The 21,219-nt window shown below is 39.8% G+C and overlaps 1 protein-coding gene across 22 annotated transcripts in view; it reads left to right on the forward strand.

The window, feature by feature from the left end:
* The window catches only part of DOCK9 (dedicator of cytokinesis 9), a 354,977-nt gene that overhangs the window by 285,258 nt on the left and 48,500 nt on the right, over positions 1–21,219 (forward strand). For all 22 annotated transcript variants that reach the window (XM_037065816.1, XM_037065821.1, XM_037065829.1 and 19 more), the window contains 5 exons: positions 4,646–4,761; positions 17,379–17,516; positions 17,632–17,814; positions 19,337–19,450; positions 19,583–19,798. In XM_037065816.1, coding sequence (XP_036921711.1) covers positions 4,646–4,761; positions 17,379–17,516; positions 17,632–17,814; positions 19,337–19,450; positions 19,583–19,798 — 767 coding nt within the window. The remainder of the gene's footprint in view (positions 1–4,645; positions 4,762–17,378; positions 17,517–17,631; positions 17,815–19,336; positions 19,451–19,582; positions 19,799–21,219) is intronic.

Below are 21,219 nucleotides of genomic sequence, written 5' to 3' on the forward strand. Positions count from 1 at the left end.
AAACAAACAAAATAAGGAGTTTTTTTATTTTTAGTTTTCATTCCCTAATTAACAAACAAATTAAACTCCCACTTAGCTGCTACATTGCCTTAGCCCAGATAATTTGTAACACAGGAACTATTGCACTATCAATTGACACAAATGCTTAAACTTTAAAGCACTTAAAAAAAAATAAGTAGACCAAAGCCCCCCCACCTCCAAAGATAATTATTTAGGAAACACAGAAAACAAATAAAAATAAAATAAATGATCAACAGCCAAATAATAACCTTAATCCACTAAGATATGCAGCAGCCCTTCCCACTGCAAATGGATTTTGTGGTGGCAGCTTGAATCAGAGGAGAGAGACAGCTGACTATGTTCCACTGCCAAAAACTCTGTTGTTTACATGGTTGATTTCCATTCTGCATTCCTGCTACCTACACAAGGAACCCATCCTTCTTGCCTTTCTCCTCCTTCATCCTGGAGTTTTTTCTTTCTTTAGTCAGTTTTCTGTGGCACTATCCTCAATCACAGTTTCTCCTTCTGCCTTCCCCATAAACAGTGCATAGCTGATTCTTTTAGCCTTCTCCTGTGTTTGTACAATTCCTGATCATTCCAAATTGCTCTTGATGTCTCATAGTCCTTGCATCTTCCCCTAGAACTCAGTCTTAACTTACAGCTCTAATTCTCATTATGTATATTTGGGTGGTTTCAGCCCTTCCCTTTGTTATCATTTTGAGCTTCAAATTGTCAACTGAGCCAAAAACCACAGGGAAAGGAGTGTATACTGTATGTATGCATGTAGAGGTGTGATTATATGTATGTATTTGTACACACATGATTGTTTACATCTGTATCTAGGCATTTTATGGCAAGTTTATAGCCATATATGTCTCTTTCAAAAAATTCCTATTTAACTATGAGTACAATACCTTGTTAGGTCAACCAATATGACATAGATCCAATATATGAAATATTTTCTGGGATGCCAGACTCTAAAATGAATTTATTTTTGAGAAGAATCAAAATAGGAAGAGTCCCCTACATTTTTTATTTTCTCTTCTGTTCCCATAGGAAAGGCTTTGTCAGACCTCATCTTGATCAGCAGGGTGCAGCAGAGGACTGTAAGGAACTTAATCCAATGTGGGCTAAATTATACCATCCTCATCACCCATTAATAGAACATGGGAAAAGACCTCATATGCACTACACAGGGTACTCTAGCAGGGACCTATCTGTACTCTCAGATTTTAATAGGAAATAGTGAAAATGACAATTCCCCCCATTGCCAATAGTTTTATCCATTTCAAAAACATTCAGAGGATAGAGGCTTGTTGTTTGGGTCATTGCCCAGGAATTATATGAAAAGTAAATGTTTAAAACATGAAGACAATGACTTATATTTACTGTAAAGTGTACCCACTGTGTATCATTAGAAGAGATCTGTGCCAAGTGATATGTTGAGAAATGGCTACATGCAGAATATTTTATATAAACCAAGTTATGAGGGGGAAACTATGTGAAACAGGTTTGCAAATAAGTGATACATTTCCAAAGAATATAACATAACACTTTGTATTATTTTGATGTTATGCATTATCTAGGAATATATTAAATTAATTTGCATGGTAATTCATATTTCCCTCTGGTGTGGGAAAAAACAGCCAAGAGGTAAAAATGCTTGAAGAAAACCTGTATTTCATATAATTCAATATAAGAGTTTAAGTTGCAGAGAATTAGATTTCAGGTTAATGTGGGGAAGCATTTGCTACCTGAAACGCCCATTAGCTAGTGCAGGCATGTGCAGCTAGAGTTGTGAAAACAGAGACTGGGCAAGGACCCAGTGGGACTGTTTTCTGGGTCGCTGACCCATGGTATCAGGAGTTGGAAGAGATGGCTTCTACAACCCCATCTCACTCCAAAATTCTTTCATGTCTGTGAATCAAGAGCAAGAAAGTTAATATATTCCTTTATTGTATATACTACTAATTAATATGAAAAATGTAGAGAATACATGTATTCTCTGAAGTAAAATTAATATTTTTCAAAAGTTTAAGCATGCACAATATATATTTTAAAATAGGTGAAGTTGGCTTGTAGCTTTAATATCTGTATTCAAGATAGTAATTAAAAATGCTGTAAAGCCACATTTCCTTGATTCTCAGACGTGTTTCCTTGATTTAGAAATAACAGTTTTGCACATTAGCCAGTATTTCCAAAATCAGGTAAATTCTATGGGGACTCTCAGTGTATAAGCCACCTTATCTATAATAATCACCTGGGTACACTTTGCCAGTAAGTTATGTAGAAGGAGAAAGGACACCAATAAATTCAATTAAAAATGACGACTTCTACAAAATAATTGTAACTTAGTGCATTTGGGGGAATACATCAACAAAACAATGTGCCACTTATTTTTAGTGTGATTACTACTTTTCTGTAGAATTTGAGTCTAAATGTAAATATTAACATACCATTTGAATATTGTATCTCCACCTTAAAAAAGAGAGAGAGAAAGAAAGGGCAATTTCATTCAGAGAAAGAATTAAAATAATCACCAAAGCAAGTTCATTGTTACAATTTAACCCAGACTCTTACAACTTTAAATTTGGTGTAAATGGCTGCCCCCAGTAAAGGGTCCTTCCACCTGGGTGATAGTTTTAGTTGGTCTGATAAAAGGTATGTTTTTTTTGCCCCTTGCCCCAGTTTGTGTTCAGTGTAACAATAATCATAAATCTGTTTTCCTCTCATTGTCTCTGTATCTGACCAGACAAATGAATATTAGTACCAAAAATATCCATCTTTCTTTCCTCTTAAGAGATTTTTTTTACCAAAAAAGCTGAAGTAAAAAGAGAGAGAACTAGCATGATGTCAAATGTGTTACATGTGTCACTAAAATATGTAGCATTCAGCCCTGGCTGGTGTATCTCAGTGGATTGAGCGCAGGCCTGCGAACCACATGATCGCGGTTCGTTGCAGACCAGTTCCCAGCGGAAGACTCACAGGAGGCAACCATGCATTGATATTTCTCTCCTTCCCTTCCTCTCTAAAAGTAAATAAATAAAGTCTTTTTAAAAAGTAATAAATAAAATAAAATAAAATACGTAGCATTCATTATGTACCCTTGTACATGGACTTGGTTACAGTGTGAAAATCCGCAGTCCACAAACACAGAGCTTCAGAACAACCTTTTAAAAGCCAAGCAAAACTGTATGAAAACACATAATAGTTCTTATCATATTTTAAAAAGCAACTGACAAAAGCAGCTTTTTTTGTAGTCTTTTAAAAATCCTCCTGTAACTGACATTTATTAGTCAGAATAGACAGATTCATACTAATTACTTTCTTTTGTCCTAATAATAGATAGTATGATGCAGTGACCTAAATAAGAAATTTGGAGTGGAGTTTCTGTTTTTTCCCCCACTTCTGGCCTCAAGAAAATTCTCTATGTTTTCTGTACTTCCTTTTCATGATCTATGTACAAAATGTCCTCCTCTCTGGAGTATTAAGAAAATTACCTGCATAGTAAGTGTTGATTTGTTTTTTGCTCCTTGGAGAAAGACATTACATAATGTTTTATTATAATGTAATCTTTCTTTGTAATCTAGATCAGTACTGTAACATCTTTGCATCCCTATATATATTTTTGCTAATGCATACCATTTCATAATTTAACATTTCAAATTGTATGTCAAGCTACATTTTTCTTAGTACTAAATTGATTTTACAGCCACATAAGAAGATACCAGTTTGTACTTAAATTATGATACTTCAAGTTCTTTCCTTTTCTTAAACATTTCTTTGTGGCATATTGGCTTTTGTGTTTTTATTGAAGCAAGTAGAATATTATTAGCAGTACAGTCAATTCTTGATTATCATTCATTATTCTAGCTGATATTACAGCTCTTTACATTATTGACTTAAGACTTACCTGGTATGTAGCATTCATTATGTACAAGACACTGTTTTAGGAGCTTCACAAATATTAATGATTTAATACTCAATACAGCCTCTGAGATAGATACTATTATTATCCCCTTCTCCAGATGAGGAAACTGAGGTATAAAGAGGTCAAATGACTTGCCCTTGGTCACACAGCTAGTAGGTGGCTAGGCTGGATTCAGTGACCAGCAGCGTGACCCTTGGCACACCTTCTTAACTCCTGTGCTGTGCTGCTGCATCTTTCTGTATGGGAAGCTCTGGAAATCTCAACCTGCTTCACCATTCTCACTGTCCTAACAGCTCAGCCAAGTGGCTAGATTGAGTGACTCCCAGTCAGGTGCCTTCCTAGCTCCACTGTTTACTAACTGTGTGACTTAAAACAAGTTGTTTAGTCTTTCTGTGCCTCTCTTTCCTCATCTGCAAACAGGGTCTAATAATGTACATATTTCATAGGGCTGTTGAGGGATTAAATGAAGCAATACATGTAAAGTTCATGGAATTGTGGCTGGTACATAGCAAGCACACAATAAATGTTTGCTATTACTTTCCTTCTAAGGTTAAAAATAATTATTATATGAATGGAAACCTTATTAACTACCAACCCCCCCCCCCCAAAAGTAAGCCTTCTCTTAATAATCAAAAGTTGACTGTAACTCTACCACGCCTCCAGCCTCTCTGTGCTCAGCCACCCAGCAGTAACCCGGTGTTATGATTCGTGCAGGCTATGGCCACTCGGACGCAGATGTTCTTCACCAGTCATTACTTGAAGCCAACATTGCTACTGAGGTGTGCCTCACAGTTCTGGATACTCTCTCTCTATTTACACTGGCATTTAAGGTTAGTATTGAACAGCTGTTTGTGATTAGAGCTTTACCTTTTGAATTCATCCTGCTTTTTCAGCTGAACTTCTTGTGTTTTCTTTTTACTATGGCAGTTGTTTTTGCCCCTATAAGGAAACCGTTAGTCCTTAAATTTCCTTAATGAAATTACTTAACAGTTACCAACTTACATTCCCTGAAATATAAGAAAGCTTAATAGGTCCGGGTGGGCCACAGGCATGCAAGTGGTGAAAACAGTCTCTCACGATGGTTAACTCTTGGTTAGAAGACGGTATTTAACTGGAAAAAAACACTTTGCTATGCCCTCAAGGGTAATAAATATGAGAATGTAATCAGATAGTTCTGCCTCTACTCTCTTTAAACATGTGTTAATGTGGTAGCATTTGAAATTAGATATTTATCCATAGAGAAGCATTTAGTACAAACACATTCACCTTTTTAAATTTTTAAAAATCTGTTATTAAATTAAATGGTAGAAGCATTTCCAGGATAGAAAATAAAAAAGTTGTTTTGGTCTTATTTTAGCTTTTGGGAAATACTCAGGTAGGTGGAGATGGCCTCTGTAGGCACTCCCTTGTTTTTAGGAACCTAATTCTTCCCATTCTTGCTAAGTGATTTCCTCCATTTCTACCATAGAGAGGAGAAATTGAATGAGTATTAATATTCTGTGAATATTGAAACAATATGTTTATTTGCAAGGGTATTTGGAAAACAACCTAAGTCATTCTCTGCTTTGTTGATCTCCACTAATAAGGCATATTTCTTTTCTTTTTCTTTTTTTTTTAATATAATTTTTATTTAATTCTTGTTCAAGTACAGGTTTCTGTCTTATAATCCCAACCCTGCCCGCCCCCCACCCCATGCTCCCCGCCTCCCTCCCCTTTCCACCCCCCACCCTTAGTTATTGTCCATGTGTCTTTTATACTTGTTCATGTGAGTCCATTCCCTTTTCCCCTATGATTCTCTCCCCTCTCCCCTCTGGGCCCTGACAGCCTGTTCCATATTTGAGTGTCATTGGTCGTATTTTGCTTGCTTGTTTGGTTTGTTTAGATTCCTGTTAATGGTGAGATCATATGATATTTGTCTTTCACCGCCTGGCTTATTTCGCTCAGCATAATGCTTTCCAGTTCCATCCATGATGTTGCAAAGGGTAGTAGTTCCTTCTTCCTTTCTGCAGCATAGAATTCCATTGTGTAAATGTACCATAGTTTTTTGATCCAGTCATTTACCGATGGGCATCTAGGCTGCTTCCAACTCTTGGCTATCGTAAATTGTGCTGCTATGAACATCGGGGTGCATAGGTTCTTTTGGATTGGTGTTTCAGGGTTCTTAGGATATACTCCCAAGAGTGGAATTGCTGGGTCAAAAGGTACGTTCATTTTTAGTTTTCTTAGAAAATTCCATACTGTTTTCCATAGTGGTTGTACCAGTCTGCAATCCCACCAACAGTGAACTAGAGTCCCCTTTTCCCCACAACCTCTCCAGCACTTGTTGTTTGTTTCTTTGTTTATGATAGCCAATCTGACTGGTGTTAAGTGGTATCTCATTGCGGTTTTAATTTGCATCTCTCTGATAGCTAGTGATATCGAGCATCTTTTCATGTGTCTCTGGATTCTCTGTATGTCCTCCTTGGAGAAATGTCTGTTCAAGTCCTCTGCCCATTTTTTGATTGGGTTGCTTGTCTTCTTTGAGTGGAGCCGAATGAGTTCTTTGTATATTTTGGAGATTAAACCCTTATCTGAGGTATCATTGGCAAATATGTTTTCCCAAGCTGTTGCTTCTCTTTGTATCTTGATACTGTTTTCCTTAGCCATGCAGAAGCTTTTAATTTTGATGAGATCCCATTTGTTTATTCTTTCCTTTATGTTCCTTGCTCTAGGGGACGTATCAGTAAAAATATTGCTGCGTGGAATATCTGAGATTTTCTTGCCAAGGCTCTCCTCTAGGGTTTTAATGGTTTCACGGCTTATATTTAAGTCTTTTATCCACCTTGAATTTATTTTGGTGTATGGTGTAAGTTGGTGCTCAAGTTTCATTTTTTTGCATGTAGCTGTCCAGTTCTCCCAACACCATTTGTTGAAAAGGCTGTCTTTACTCCATTTTATGTTATTGCCCCCTTTGTCGAATATTAATTGACTGTAGAGAGTTGGGTTTATTTCTGGGCTCTCTGTTCTATTCCATTGGTCTATGTGCCTGTTTTTGTGCCAGTACCAGGCTGTTTTGATTACAGTGGCCTTGTAATACAGTTTGATATCAGGTATTGTGATCCCTCCTACTTTGTTCTTCTTTCTCAAAATTGCAGCAGCTATTCGGGGTCTTTTCTGGTTCCATATAAATTTTTGAAGTGTTTGTTCTATGTCTGTGAAATACGCCATTGGTACTTTAATAGGTATTGCATTGAATCTGTAAATTGCTTTGGGTAGTATGGACATTTTGATGATGTTAATTCTTCCAATCCATGAACACGGTATATGTTTCCATTTATTTGTGTCTTCCTTGATTTCTTTCTTCAGTGTTGTGTAGTTTTCTGCATACAGGTCTTTTACCTCCTTGGTTAGGTTTATTCCCAGATATTTTATTTTTCTTTTTGCTATATCGAATGGGATTTTTTTCCTGATTTCTGCTTCTGCTGCTTCATTGTTGGTATACAAAAATGCCTTTGATTTCTGGATATTAACTTTGTATCCCGCTGTTATGCCAAATTCATTTATTAGTTCCAGCAGTTTTTTGGTAGAGGCTATAGGGTTTTCCATGTACACTATCATGTCATCTGCAAACAATGCCAGTTTTGTTTCCTCCTTTCCGATTTGGATGCCTTTTATTTCCTTTTCTTGTCTGATCGCTGCAGCTAGAACTTCTAATACTATATTGAATAGAAGTGGTGAAAGTGGGCAACCTTGTCTTGTACCTGATCTTAGTGGAAAAGCTTTTAGTTTTTGCCCATTGAGTATGATGTTGGCTGTAGGTCTTTCATATATGGCCTTTATTATATTGAGGAATGTTCCCTCTATTCCCACCTTGCTGAGTACCTTTATCATAAATGGGTGTTGTACCTTATCAAAAGCTTTTTCCGCATCTATTGATATGACCATGTGGTTTTTGTCTTTGCTTTTGTTTATTTCGTGTATTACATTTATTGATTTGCGTATATTGAACCATCCTTGCATCCCCGGGATGAATCCCACTTGGTCATGGTGTATGATCTTTTTGATGTATTGTTGGATGCGATTTGCCAATATTTTGTTGAGGATTTTAGCATCTATGTTCATCAGTGATATTGGTCTGTAATTTTCTTTCTTTGTTGTGTCTCTATCTGGCTTTGGGATTAGGGTGATGCTGGCTTCATAGAAAGAGTTGGGGAGTTTTCCCTCCTTTTGGATTTTTTGGAATAGTCTGTGAAGAATAGGGGTTAGCTCTTCCTTAAAAGCTTTGTAGAATTCTCCTGTGAAACCATCTGGCCCAGGGCTTTTGTGTGATGGGAGTTTTTTGATTACTTCTTCAATTTCATTTGCTGTTATTGGCCTGTTCAGGTTTTCTGCTTCTTTTTCATTGAGTTTTGGAAGATTATATTTTTCTAGAAATTTGTCCATTTCACCCAGGTTTTCAAATTTCTTGGCATACAGTTCCGCATAGTAATTTCTTACAATCCTTTCTATTTCTGTGGTATCAGTTGTAATCTCTCCTCTTTCATTTCTGATTGTGTTTATTTGTGTCCTCTCTCTTCTTTTCTTAATGAGCCTACTTAAAGGTTTGTCTATTTTGTTTATCTTTTCAAAAAACCAACTCCTGGATTCATTGATCTTTAGAATTGTGCTTTTAGTCTCTATGTCATTTAATTCTGCTTTGATCTTGGTTATTTCCTTCCTTCTACTTGCTCTGGGCTGTCTTTGTTGTTGTTCCTCGAGTTCTTGCAGGCGTTGGGTTAGGTTGTTTGTTTGAAATGTTTCTATCCTCTTTAGGTGAGCCTGTATCGCTATGAACTTCCCTCTCAGGACTGCCTTCACTGTGTCCCATAAATTTTGGGTTGTGGTGAGTTCATTTTCATTTGTTTCAAGGAGTTTTTTGATTTCCTCCCTAATTTCAATCTTGACCCATTCATTGTTCAATAGCCTACCATTCAGTCTCCATGATTTTGGGTGTTTTGGGTTTTTTCCTGTGGGGTTGGTTTCCAATTTCAGTCCCTTGTGATCAGAGAAGATGCTTGGTATGATTTCTATTTTCCTGAAGTTGTTGAGACTGGTTTTGTGTCCTATCATGTGATCTATCTTTGAAAATGTTCCATGTGCGTTTGAAAAGAAAGTGTATTTAGTTTCTTTGGGATGGATGGCTCTATATATATCAATTAGGTCCATTTCTTCTAGAGTGTCGTTTAATGCTGCTATATCTTTGTTGATATTTTGTTTGGAAGATCTGTCCATTTTTGACAGTGGGGTGTTAAAATCCCCTACTATAATTGTGTTGCTGTCAATATCTTTCTTGAGGTCCTCTAGGATTTTCTTTATATATTTGGGTGCTCCTGTGTTGGGTGCATATATATTTATGATGTTAATGTCTTCTTGGTGGATTCTTCCCTTGAGTATTATGAAGTGACCTTCTGGGTCTCTCTTTATAGCCTTTTTTTTGAAGTCTATTTTGTCTGATATGAGGATTGCTACCCCGGCTTTTTTTTCATGTCCATTTGCTTGGAAAATTTGTTTCCATCCTTTCACTTTCAGTCTGTGGTGGTCTTTTGTCCTCAGGTGAGTCTCTTGTAGGCAGCATATGTGTGGGTCATGCTTTCTTATCCATTCAGCTATTCTATGTCTCTTAATTGGTGCATTTAATCCATTTACGTTTAAAGTTATTATCGAAAGGTACTTATTCATTGCCATTTATGTACCTGTGTTCCTCTCTGTCTCTCTCTTTTCCTTCCTTTCCTTAAAGCAGCCCTTTTAGTAATTCTTGTAGAGCAGGTTTTGTGGAGGCGTATTCTTTTAGACTTCTTTTGTCTTGGAAGCTCTTTATTTGGCCTTCTATCTTGATTGAGAGCCTTGCTGGATAAAGCAGTCTCGGTTGTAGGCCTCTGTTTCTCATTACTTGGAATATTTCCTGCCATTCTTTTCTTGCTTGGAATGTTTCCGTTGAGAAGTCATTAGCCAACCTTATTGGGACCCCCTTGTATGTTACTTCCTTTTTCTCCCTTGCTGCCTTTAGGATTCTCTCTTTGTCCTGGAGTTTTGCCATTTTAATGATGATGTGTCTTGCAGTAGGCCTCTTTGGGTTCCACCTGCCTGGGACTCTCTGCGATTCCTGGATTCGTGTGACTTTCTCTCCCCTCATCTTAGGAAAATTTTCTGTTATTACTCTTTCAAGTAGGTTTTCTATCCCTTGTTCTTCTTCTTCCCCTTCTGGTATTCCTATTATTCGGATATTATTACGTTTCATATTGTCTTGTATTTCTCTTAGACTCTCCTCATTTTTTCTGATTCTCTTTTCCATTACCTCGTCTGTCTGGGAGATTCTTTCTACCTTGTCTTCGAGCTCGCTTATGCGGTCCTCCGCCTCATCAATCCTACTCTTCATACCTTCTACTGTGTTCTTCAATTCAGAAATTGTATTTTTCATTTCCTCTTGGCCTTTGCTGATGGCTTCTATTTCCTTTTTCATGCTGGTATAATTTGTGGAGAGTTCATTGTAGCTCCCCTGTAGTTTCTGGTAGTTCGTTGTAAGCTCTTTGAATTTCCTGATAACCAGTGCTTTGAATTCCACATCTGATAGTTGACTGGCCTCTATTTCATCTAACATTCTTTCTGTGGCTTCCTCCTTTTCTTTCATTTGGGGATTGTTTCTTTGTCTCCCCATTGTTTGTGCTGCTCTTCTCATTGGCCTCAGCTTCTTGGATTGATCTGTTCTGGTACCCTGAGTTTATGGCGTGAACTCCTGTGGTAGGATACCTGTGGAATTCAGTGGTGCAGTCTCCTGTAGGTATCTTGGTCTTCTCTGCTCTCTCTACTCCTCCGGTTGGTGTCCAGCGAGTCAACCCGTTTGGTCTCACTAACTGCAGCAGCCTGAGGGGCTGTTATTGTGGCTCTTCTCGCGCCTTGGTACACTCAACTCGTCTTGGCAGTACCCCCCAAGATCCAGACTGGCGCCTCTCACCCGCACCCCACTAAGAGCAGATTTTCTCCCAGGCTTCCCAGCCCTGGTCTGACATGAGGGTGCACGCTCCCAGCCTGGCTTTCTTGTTCTCGTAGGCTTGGGTGTGGACCTTTCCCTGTGTTGTGGCTGAATACACAGGGCAACTCACAATTCTCCCACACCCAACAGCAACAGCCCGACTCCCTGTGTTTCCCTGTCTGCGCCGACTGAGTAGGGGTGAAGCTGGTGACTGGCTCTCTTCCAGGGGCCCAGCCAGCAGCCAGAGACTCCCCGAATTTATTCGCCAGCCAGTGCAGGTCCTGTGCCACAGGGATCACCTGGGCGACTCTCAATTCCCCAAGCCGAGGGTCGGCGCAGACCCCGCCCCACCGGAAAAGCACGGGCGACTGGCAGTTCCCCGAGTAGACGGCCTGCTCGGGGCCCCTCGGGACCGGGGAGGTGCGCGCTACCCGAGGTCCAGGAAACCGGGGGGGCGGGGGGGGGCGGCTGTAGGAGCCCACGCCCGCGATGGCGCGGGTCGCCCGGGTGCCGGGGAGGTGCGCACTACCCGAGGTCCAGGAAACCGGGGCCCGGGGGGATGCGCGCGGCTGTAGGAGCCCGCGCGGGCGATGGCGCGGGCCACTCGGGAATGGGGAGGAGTGAGCGACTTGCAGCTGGTCAAGCTGAAGATCAGTGCTTGACTCACAGTGTCTCCTAGTCTGCGCCAGCTGAGCAAGGATGTAGACGGTCTGCAGCAGCCTCGCCACCAGCGAGCAGGGATGGAGCTGATCTGTGCCGGCTGAGTAGGGATGGAGCTCGAAACTGACGCACTTCTGGAGGCCCTGACAGCAGTCCGAGATTCCCCGGGACTGCTCGCAGGCAGGCACGGGCCCCTTGAAGCAGGGAGTGCTCTGGCAACTCTCAGTTCTCCCAAGCCAGCAACCTGACTCCACGAGTTATCGGAGCTTGCTTCCGAATGCTCACTCCTCTCTCTGCCACTACTGGAAGACCGATCTCTTATGGTGTTTTCCAATCTGCGCCCTGCCAGACAGGGGTGGTGCCGGTGACCAGTTCTCTCCCAGAGACGGTGTTGCCCACCCTCGGCTCTCAGAGACCGGGGCGGCCGGCCCGGGCCCTGGCTTGGCCTGGCAGGGGGCCCCCGCCACCGCCTCTGTGCTGCTCCCTCGTACCTTGTTGATTTGTGGTCATCTCCTCTCCTCAACTTCTGGTCATTCAGTGTCCGCTACAGTCTCTGGAGTCCTGCTTTCTTATATGCTGAGTCCCAGTTTAGCATCTGCTGTGTTCTTCCGCAGATCAGCCAGGTCCTTCTCCGGCGCGTGGAGAGAAGCGAAATCCTTTGTCCTACTCCGCCGCCATCTTTCCCGATCGCCTGGCATATTTCTTTATTAAACTAAAAATATTTACCCTGGTCTCATGTCACTTTATTGTAATATACCTTTATTCTTCATAGACGCCAGGCTGTACTCACGTGCCCTGAACTATTATTACTAGCGACCTGCTGAGAGACAAGGAAATACAGTGAGTGTGAGGGCAGCAGTGTCCTACTGCGAAGAGTCTCTCTGTTCTGGTGGCACTGAGTGTGCTTCCCAGGCTCCTAGAACTGCAGACCCTGGGAACTTATTAAACACCAGGTCTCAGGCCCTACCCCAGATGAACTGAATCAAACTCAGGATGAGGTCTGAACACTATTGCTCTACTGGAACCATATTTGGAACACCTTTCAGTGTTCTTTTGGATATTTTTAGTTAAAAATGCTTATGTAAATAGACAGTCAAGTTTTGGGGTTTCTTGTTTGTTTGTTTGTTTGTTTGTTTTTAATTGTTGTTCAAGTACAGTTTTCTGCCTTTTACCCCTATCCCAGCCCACCCAGCAGTCAGGTTTCTAAGGTGAGTAGTTGCACCTGCATCACTGCTAACCATGAATCCATAAGTTCAGGACAGTAGTTGCAACACTTTTCTTCCACTCTCTGCCTGGGCCTCACGGTATAACTGAGCAGGGAGCCCTGGAGCCCCAAGGCAGGTACAGACCTGGCCTGACAGGTGCCAGGAAGGGCACATGCAGCACAGGCATAGTTTGGCAGTACCGTGAGAATAGTGATAGTTTCCTTACTAAGCAGCCTGTAGTTCTTATCCACCCCTCTGGAAATTGTTTGCTTCATAGTAAAGAAGAATATTGGTCAGAATTCCTAGATATTCAATGACTGGCTACCAATAGGTTCTGACTGTTGAGAGAGAAACATCTGATAAACTGGTTGTAACATTTATTAGCTGAATATCTTTAGGAAGATTACTTCATGTCTCCAGACCTAAGATTTCTCATTTGTAAGATTGGAAGACTAGTATCTGCCTCACAGGGCTGTTGCTAGTTTAAAGTGAGGTGACATAGAATAAAAATTTAAAAAAATGAGTGAAATGACCCTTGAAAGGGCCTATACACATGTGAGACAGCCATATATACAGATATACCATGTATACAGATTCAGGCTTAAGTTCCAATTCCACTGTTAGCCAGATTTTAAGCCTTGGGCAGGTCCACTTGACATCTCTAAGCCCTGATTTCCTTGTGTAGAACATGGCAATTATGTCTACTGTGTCATGGATTGATTCTTTGTCAAAGTCTATATGCCTGTGTGCAAAAACATTTGATGTTTCAAGCTTAACACCCCTACCCCATTAAAAAGTGGGAAGATGGGCAAATGTTATGGCATCATTGGAAGTCACACCAAGCTGTATCCCGGATTCACAGGTTCACTGGCACTCACTGGCACAGCAGCCACTGGGATCTTTGCAAATCTTTAGTCAGCTGAGACATCAATTGGAGCATATCAGAAAAATTAAATTATTACATTGAGTTAGCTGACATAATTGTTTGCAGAAAAACCCTCTTCCATACATATTGCCCCATCATTTCTGAGTTTCTTAATTTTTATATGTTAATTTTCTTATATGTTTCTTAACATAGATGAAGTTACCAAAGGCAATCAGAAATCACATCCTTAATGAGTGAAAACATTTGAAAAAACTTAATCTCTGAATTCTGGCTGTTATTAAAGTAACTTCCTACTATTTATTGAGCACCTTCCAAGGATCAAGCATGAATCTTCACAACAGTCTGGCCTAGTAGATATTCTTACTTCTGGTGTTATCAATGAGAAGATTGAGGCTGGGACAGGTTACAAAATTTGCCCAAGATCACCACATAACTGGCCTGTCAAAGCCCTTGTTCTTCATTAAGGAGGGTGTGTGTGTGTGTGTGTGTGTGTGTGTGTGTGTGAAGGTAATTGAACGGTCTCTCATAGGAGAGAAAAGAATAAAATTACCAAGTACTCACCAGATGCTGGGACCACACTAGGCATTTTCACATATGTTATCTCATGTAATAAATTAAAGTTGTGTTTGTAAACCAAGATAGTAACAGTTCAGAAAAATACAGTTCTTCTCTGGCTGTTTTCCAATGCTTATCAACACCACCCCAAAACAATGCTGGCCTTTAAATAGTTGATAATATTTTTAATGTGTCCACAAATTTAATCTGAAAATGTATTGTTAGCAATTCCATGTGGTGCCTTTTCTTGATTTGAGCTGTGGGGTGAGAACCAGGACATGATGATAAACAGCTAGGAATGACCAGAGTGAGGAGCACTCGGATACTTGGGGTCTTACTAAGGAGTTTGTGATCTGGTTTGTACAACCATAAGCCTGGTCTGCAAAGACACATGAGGTTTGGGTCATCTTAGCAATGGGTGAGCATCTACAACTGAAACAGCTCTTCTTAAACTAGACTTTTATAGTCATTTTTAAATCTGTGCCTAAATAAAAATAAATGCTGTATGCCTAGGAAACATGTAGCTGTCTTGAATAGTGTAGTTCTAGATATCTTACTTTGGCACCCAAGATTTAAGTTTTTCTTTCGTTCCTGGATCTTTAAAAATTAATTATATTGTGTGCTTTTCTCTGAAAGACCCATTTCCCGAGGAGGCCATGTTCAGCAGTCAAACCTGAATCCACTTCAGACAATTCCTGAGAGTTGTATATAACCTATTCTCCATCTTATTGGTTGAAATGTCGTGCCTTTCATATTATTCTGTCTTAATTTCCTGAATGAAATTTTCCCATACTGAATAAAAGTTTATAAAGAGCCATGGCTGGTGTGATTCAGAGGATTGAGTGCCAGCCTGTGAACTGAAAAGTCGCCAGTTCAATTCCCAGTCAGGGCACGTGCCTGGGTTGCCAGCCAGGTCCCCAGTTGGAGTGCAAGAGGCAACTGATTGATGTATATATATATATATATATATATATATATATATCTCACATTGGTGTTTCTCTCCGTGTCTTCCTCTTTTCCCCTCTCTCTAAAGATAAATAAAAAAATTAAAAAGTATCTCTAAAAAAATTTAAAAGTATCTCTTCCTTTTAAAAAAGTCTATAAAGAAAAAAGTGGAAATAATAGACACCCCATGGTTACCTGTGGTTATTTCTGAGTGCAAAAGTGAGGGGTGATTTTCGTTTTCTTTTTTCTCCCCCAGTGAATGTTTAAAAGTTTTTTTTTAGGTTTAGTGTCTATGACTTTCTAATTAATGAGAGAGAGACACACACACAGACACACAGAGAGAGAGCAAATTGATTAGAAAATTAAGGAAGTTGGTAAATTGGGGTGCACCCAGGATTAGAGGTCCTTTACCCATTTAAATGAGAGCTTATTTATGTCTCAGTGAAAGCAAGTGCTAACTATTCTTGCAAGCAGATTTTGAGATCCGAGCCTAAGAGGCTAAGTCCTGAAAATGAGAAGCAAAACCTTGCCCAGAGGGAGTGGAAGGAAGAAAAATTCAATTCCAGAGGGAAGAACTTAAAGAGACAGGTCAATTCAGATGGCAGGACCAGGGTTTCACGATTTTGTGAATCCTGTCTTCTGGATCTCTCCAGCAAAAAGCTCTAAGAAATAAAAGCTTACGTCCAGATTCACCCAAACCTTAATCCACCATCCATAATTAGGAAGGACTATGGTTTCTGCGAAAGTGGTGTTCACAGATAACAAAACATGTTGGCAGTTCCCCAAACACTAGAAACAGCACCCTTCCTTGTTTTAGCATGGCTGAGAATTATCAGTTATTTTAATCATATTTTCTGCTTATTAAATTTCTTCTCTTTAACATGGTAGAGTTCAATGCTGTACCTCAGTGTTTCATGATATAAAGGTTACTGTGGATTCCAAGTGTCCTGCCAGCTGTGAACACAACTGTGAATCACTAAAAAAACAAAACTTACTCCTTGAGTAAATTTTTTTACCAACAATAAGATGTGGTAACTCTTATTACTATTACTCCATCCATAACTTGCTGTGTAACAAAATTATTTGTATATGTTATCTTTGTTCATTTGGCTAAATTGTAAGATCAGTTTGAGATAATGGCCTCTTAACAGTTTTTTATTATAGCCATTTTTGCCTACTTGTACCAATTGCTCTCCCAAACACACACCTTTGTTCAGAGAGGCTTGTCTGTATTTGAAGATGCAGGTCTTTATTGTCACACATGTTTAAATACGATAGCTGTGTGCTGGCCTCCAGCTGGACAACACCTCTGTCTACTGTGTGTGAACAGCAGTCAATGGGCATTTTATAGCCAACCAAATTTACAATGTGTTTAATAAGTGTGAATTTGCTGCTGATATGAGGAAGTCTTGAAGAGTGAAGAGAAGTAATTAATTGAGACCCTTTTATTTTTTTTAATCAAGTAAAAATCCCTAGCATATTAAAATCCTTCTAGCAACCACTTACTGAGCTAGACCAAAGTATGTGTCAGATGTTTCCTATACTTGACCTCAGGGCTTCACAGCAGCTGTGCAAGGTCAGTTTTAGGGCCATCTGTTTTACAGGTGAGAATGGTGAGACTCGGTTTACTTGCCAAATCCATACACATGATAAGTGATGCCTGAGCAAAGCCTGTACATTTTCCGCCTTACCAAACTGATTATTCAAAGCTTAACAGAATGCCTGAGAAGCATGGGGGTGGGGGAACCTCACTTTTAGAAGACCGGTTTCATATACATCATGTCAGTATTTTTTTCCAGCCCCTAAATTAGCCCACACCTGTAATAACACTCCTTTGTTGGAATTAAGGTGTCATAAACATTACCTTTGTATGAGTTGCTGGTATACAGTAAAAATAAGGAAATAAATAGAAGCCAAATCAATAATGGGGAACAGTGGCCTTTAAACCATCTTACAGTTTGCTGGGAGGTTTTATAATTAGTCCCTATTTTTATAGGAAAAAGTACACTCTCCAAAGCAAAAATTTATTATTAGGCTTATTTGTAATACAAGAAGATTCTGTTCCTTTCCTAGAGGATTCATGGCAGAATTTGTTTAAGTTATAAGTTGTCTCATGTAGTACCGGAAAAATTTAACCTTTCAGCTTCAAAATTGTGTGAAATGTTATTATAGGTGTCCTATAATCAAGCCATCCTTGTGTGTTTTAAGAACCAGCTCCTGACTGACCATGGACATAATCCTCTCATGAAAAAAGTTTTTGATGTCTACCTGTGTTTTCTTCAAAAACATCAGTCTGAAATGGCTTTAAAAAATGTCTTCACTGCCTTAAGGTCATTCATTTATAAGGTAAGTTGTTTCATCAGGGAAGGTCATTATTGATTGTCATGTTTCCTCTTTGCACCTGGAGTTGAAGGGAGCACTGACTTTTATTTGGTTATTTGCTTTCTTGTGTTTTATTTAGTTTCCCTCAACGTTCTATGAAGGGAGAGCTGACATGTGCGCTGCACTGTGCTATGAGATTCTGAAGTTCTGTAACTCTAAACTGAGCTCCATCAGAAGCGAGGCCTCCCAGCTGCTCTACTTCCTGATGAGGAACAACTTTGACTACACTGGAAAGAAGTCCTTTGTCCGGACACATTTGCAAGTGAGTGTAGTTTACCTTTACACTTTACCTTACACAGGAAAACTTTGAGTGTTACATTTATTGATTCACCTCTGCATGAGTACTACAAGATTTGGCATCGAGGTGGAAAATTCAAAAGTCACATTGACTGGTTTGGTTTATTTTATCCTCCACCTTGTAAGATTTAGGCCCAGGATATGTTTCTATTGGTAAACTAACATTTACATACTGATTCAATATGGGACTGACTAAAGTTTCCTTGATTCAAGATATATTAGAATCTGTGTAAGGCTGCTCATTGTAAACATCATAGGTGAGACATGAAAGTCCAAAGTGGTTCTTCTCCATCTTCCATCTACTGGTACACACCTGTCTCTCCAGAGTCAAAATGTCCTACACTCTCTGCTCTGGAAACCATGCAAGATACTGAAAAGTCATGTGTATTTTTATAGACTCTTTTTCTGCAAATATGTATAAGACTGCCCTTTTCATCCCAGTAATTTTTTAACAAGTATTTATTTTTTGCAAGCTACATACTAGGACCCATGCATCCAACCATGAACGAAACAGAACTCTCTCTTGGCCCCCATGGAGTGTATATCCAACTGGAGAAGAGACAACCCTTGCAGCTTTTGTGACGCAGTGTGTCCGGGGCTGTAATAGAGGAACTTTTTTTGCACCAAGGAGGGGCATCTGGCTGAGGGGCCAAGGATGCCTCTCAGAAGATGTGAAGGATGAATGGGGCTTAGCAACCCATAGGAAAGGGCCCATCCAAGGAACCAGAGAAGATCCTTATAGTGGAGTTGAGAACAATATGTGAAAACCAGTTGAGGAGGCATCAGTGCTATTTGGAGGGATTGCCTGGACTCCAGTGCTGAGAATAGATGGAGGAGCCTAGACCTTATCTAGGGAGACCTTGGGGAAACCACAAGTAAATCTAGGTAAGAGAGGATTCTGGACCAGTCATGGTAAGATTAGGAGGAGAAAGAGGTTGAGTTGACAGTACTTTGTGACTGGTTGCACTTGGGTTTGGTGAGGGAAAAAGAGGGAATAGAATAGCATCCATACATTTTAGCTTGAGTAACTGGGTAAAGACAGTGCTGTTCACTGACCCCTAAAAAGAAAGAGTCCCATCATTGCAGAGTTAATGTGCTTTGCATCTTAACAAAAAATGCTAAGGATGGTCCAGTTATTGAATGTTCAAACCAAAAACCAAGGAGGTAAATAATAAGGTCTCTCTTTTTGTTAGAGAAAGCAGTAGGTAACTATCCAAGTGATACAGGCTTACTCTGATTTTCATTCTTCTACACTTTCCAATTACCACTTCCCTATGTGACTAAAACCCTTAAAAGATAGCATAATCACCTTGTGGAATAGTTCTTGAAGGGAAGAAAAATGACTTGTACATTGTTTCCAAATACTGGAGTGATCCCTGCTCAAAACTTCCTCTTTGCTTTCACACACATCCTAACTGAAGGTAGGAGCTGAGCCAGAGGAGTCATTTGAAAGTGAATTGATTTGTTCACATTTGTGTTTCCCTAAGGTCATTATTTCTGTCAGCCAGCTGATAGCAGATGTTGTGGGAATTGGGGGAACTAGATTCCAGCAGTCCTTGTCTATTATCAACAACTGTGCCAACAGCGACAGGCTCATCAAGGTGGGTGGCCTGGCCCCATTTTCTTTTTCATCCATATTATCTCAGATATAAGACTCTGCTTCATATCTACTATGTTGTGGACAGGCAGAACACAACTGAAAGCCATGTGTCCTTCTTCCACCCTTGTTTTAGCACACCACATTCTCCTCAGATGTGAAGGACTTGACCAAAAGGATACGAACCGTTCTGATGGCCACTGCCCAGATGAAGGAGCACGAGAATGACCCAGAGATGCTAGTGGACCTGCAGTACAGTCTGGCCAAGTCCTATGCCAGCACCCCTGAGCTCAGGAAGACGTGGCTGGACAGCATGGCCAGGATCCACGTCAAAAATGGGGATCTCTCGGAGGTAGTCCTGCCAGCCTAGCCAGCAAGGTTTTTGATAAAACCACACCCCATTCACTAGAAGTCAATTTTGAGAAGAATTATCCAGTAATTAAAAGAAACCAACTTAAAATATATGATACTTTTTAAACAGTGTTGGGCTTAGAGTTTCTTCGTAGTCATCAAATTATTTTAATAATTTGTCAGACTGTAAGGGGATATTTATGTCAGATATTTATGCTTTCTAAGAGTACTGTTTAAAAGCTCTTAGAAAACATTCATGTTCATATAAATGCCTGCTAATTGAGGTGTACTCAGTTTCTGCAAGAAAATCCTCTCTTGTTCTAAAATTGCTTTACTTATGATACAATTAGATTTTTCTGTTATTAAAGCAATGATAGGGCCTAGCTTTTTTCTTTTGGTGTTATCCATCTCCATCTGTGGACGTGGTAGATGTTAGAGTGTCATTTGTGTACAAAGCTGCTGTGTTTCAGGAGGTGGCAGTGTAGGGAAGAGTTGGGTGTGTGGGCTCCAGAGACATACTGCATCCCAGATCCAACATTTACTAACTTTGTGATACTGAGCCAGTTTTTATCTATGAAATGGGGGAAGTAAGGAAAACAGCAGGCCGTCAGGCAATTCTGGGTTCCCATGAATACTCTGTCCAGGGTGTGTGCCTAAGGCATTTAGGCATGATCAACATTGTTACCAAAAAAAGCATGCTTTTACTTTTAAACTTCTATAATTGCTTAAATTAGTAAAATTATGCTCTACATCTAAAAAAATTGTGTAACTATTTTTACATATTGATTAGTCATGGGGTCCATTCTGTTTGACCATAACTTTAACTGTATGTTAGCTCTAATGAAAAATGAATTGCAGCCCTGGCTAGTGTAGCTCAGTGGATTGAGCACAGGCCTGTGAACCAAAGTATCGTGGTTCTATTCCTAGTCAGGGCACATGCCTGGGTTGTGCAGGCCAGTTCCCAGCAAGGGATGCATGAGAGGCAACCATACATTGATATTTCTCTCCCTCTCTCCTTCCTTCCCCTCTAAAGATAAATAAATTAAAATATTTTTAAAATCTTTTAAAAAATGACCTACATATTATTAGTAGATGTAATTTTTCTCTTATTCTGACAGGAACCAGGGACTCACATATTACAATTTACAGCAGGTTCATTGCCAACAGCTATCTGAATTTTATAAGACTATGGTGACTTTATTTTTTCTTTCATTTTAAGGTGTTCATAATGTTATCATGTCAAAATGAATTATACTTTTGGTTTATAATTTTATGTTTGGAAAAAGTTACAACTTCATTTTTAAATTCAGAGAAAACTATATTAGTCCCTGAAATTTGAGTTGTTCTCTCAGAATCCAGAAAGGCACATGCCTTTTCTTTAAATGGTTTTCTTTTTGCTTTACGATGCGGAAATCTAAGAGT

The sequence above is a fragment of the Sturnira hondurensis genome, unplaced genomic scaffold, assembly GCF_014824575.4.
Source record: "Sturnira hondurensis isolate 20B ecotype Veracruz unplaced genomic scaffold, ASM1482457v3 Scaffold0016184, whole genome shotgun sequence".
NCBI lineage: Eukaryota > Metazoa > Chordata > Mammalia > Chiroptera > Phyllostomidae > Sturnira > Sturnira hondurensis.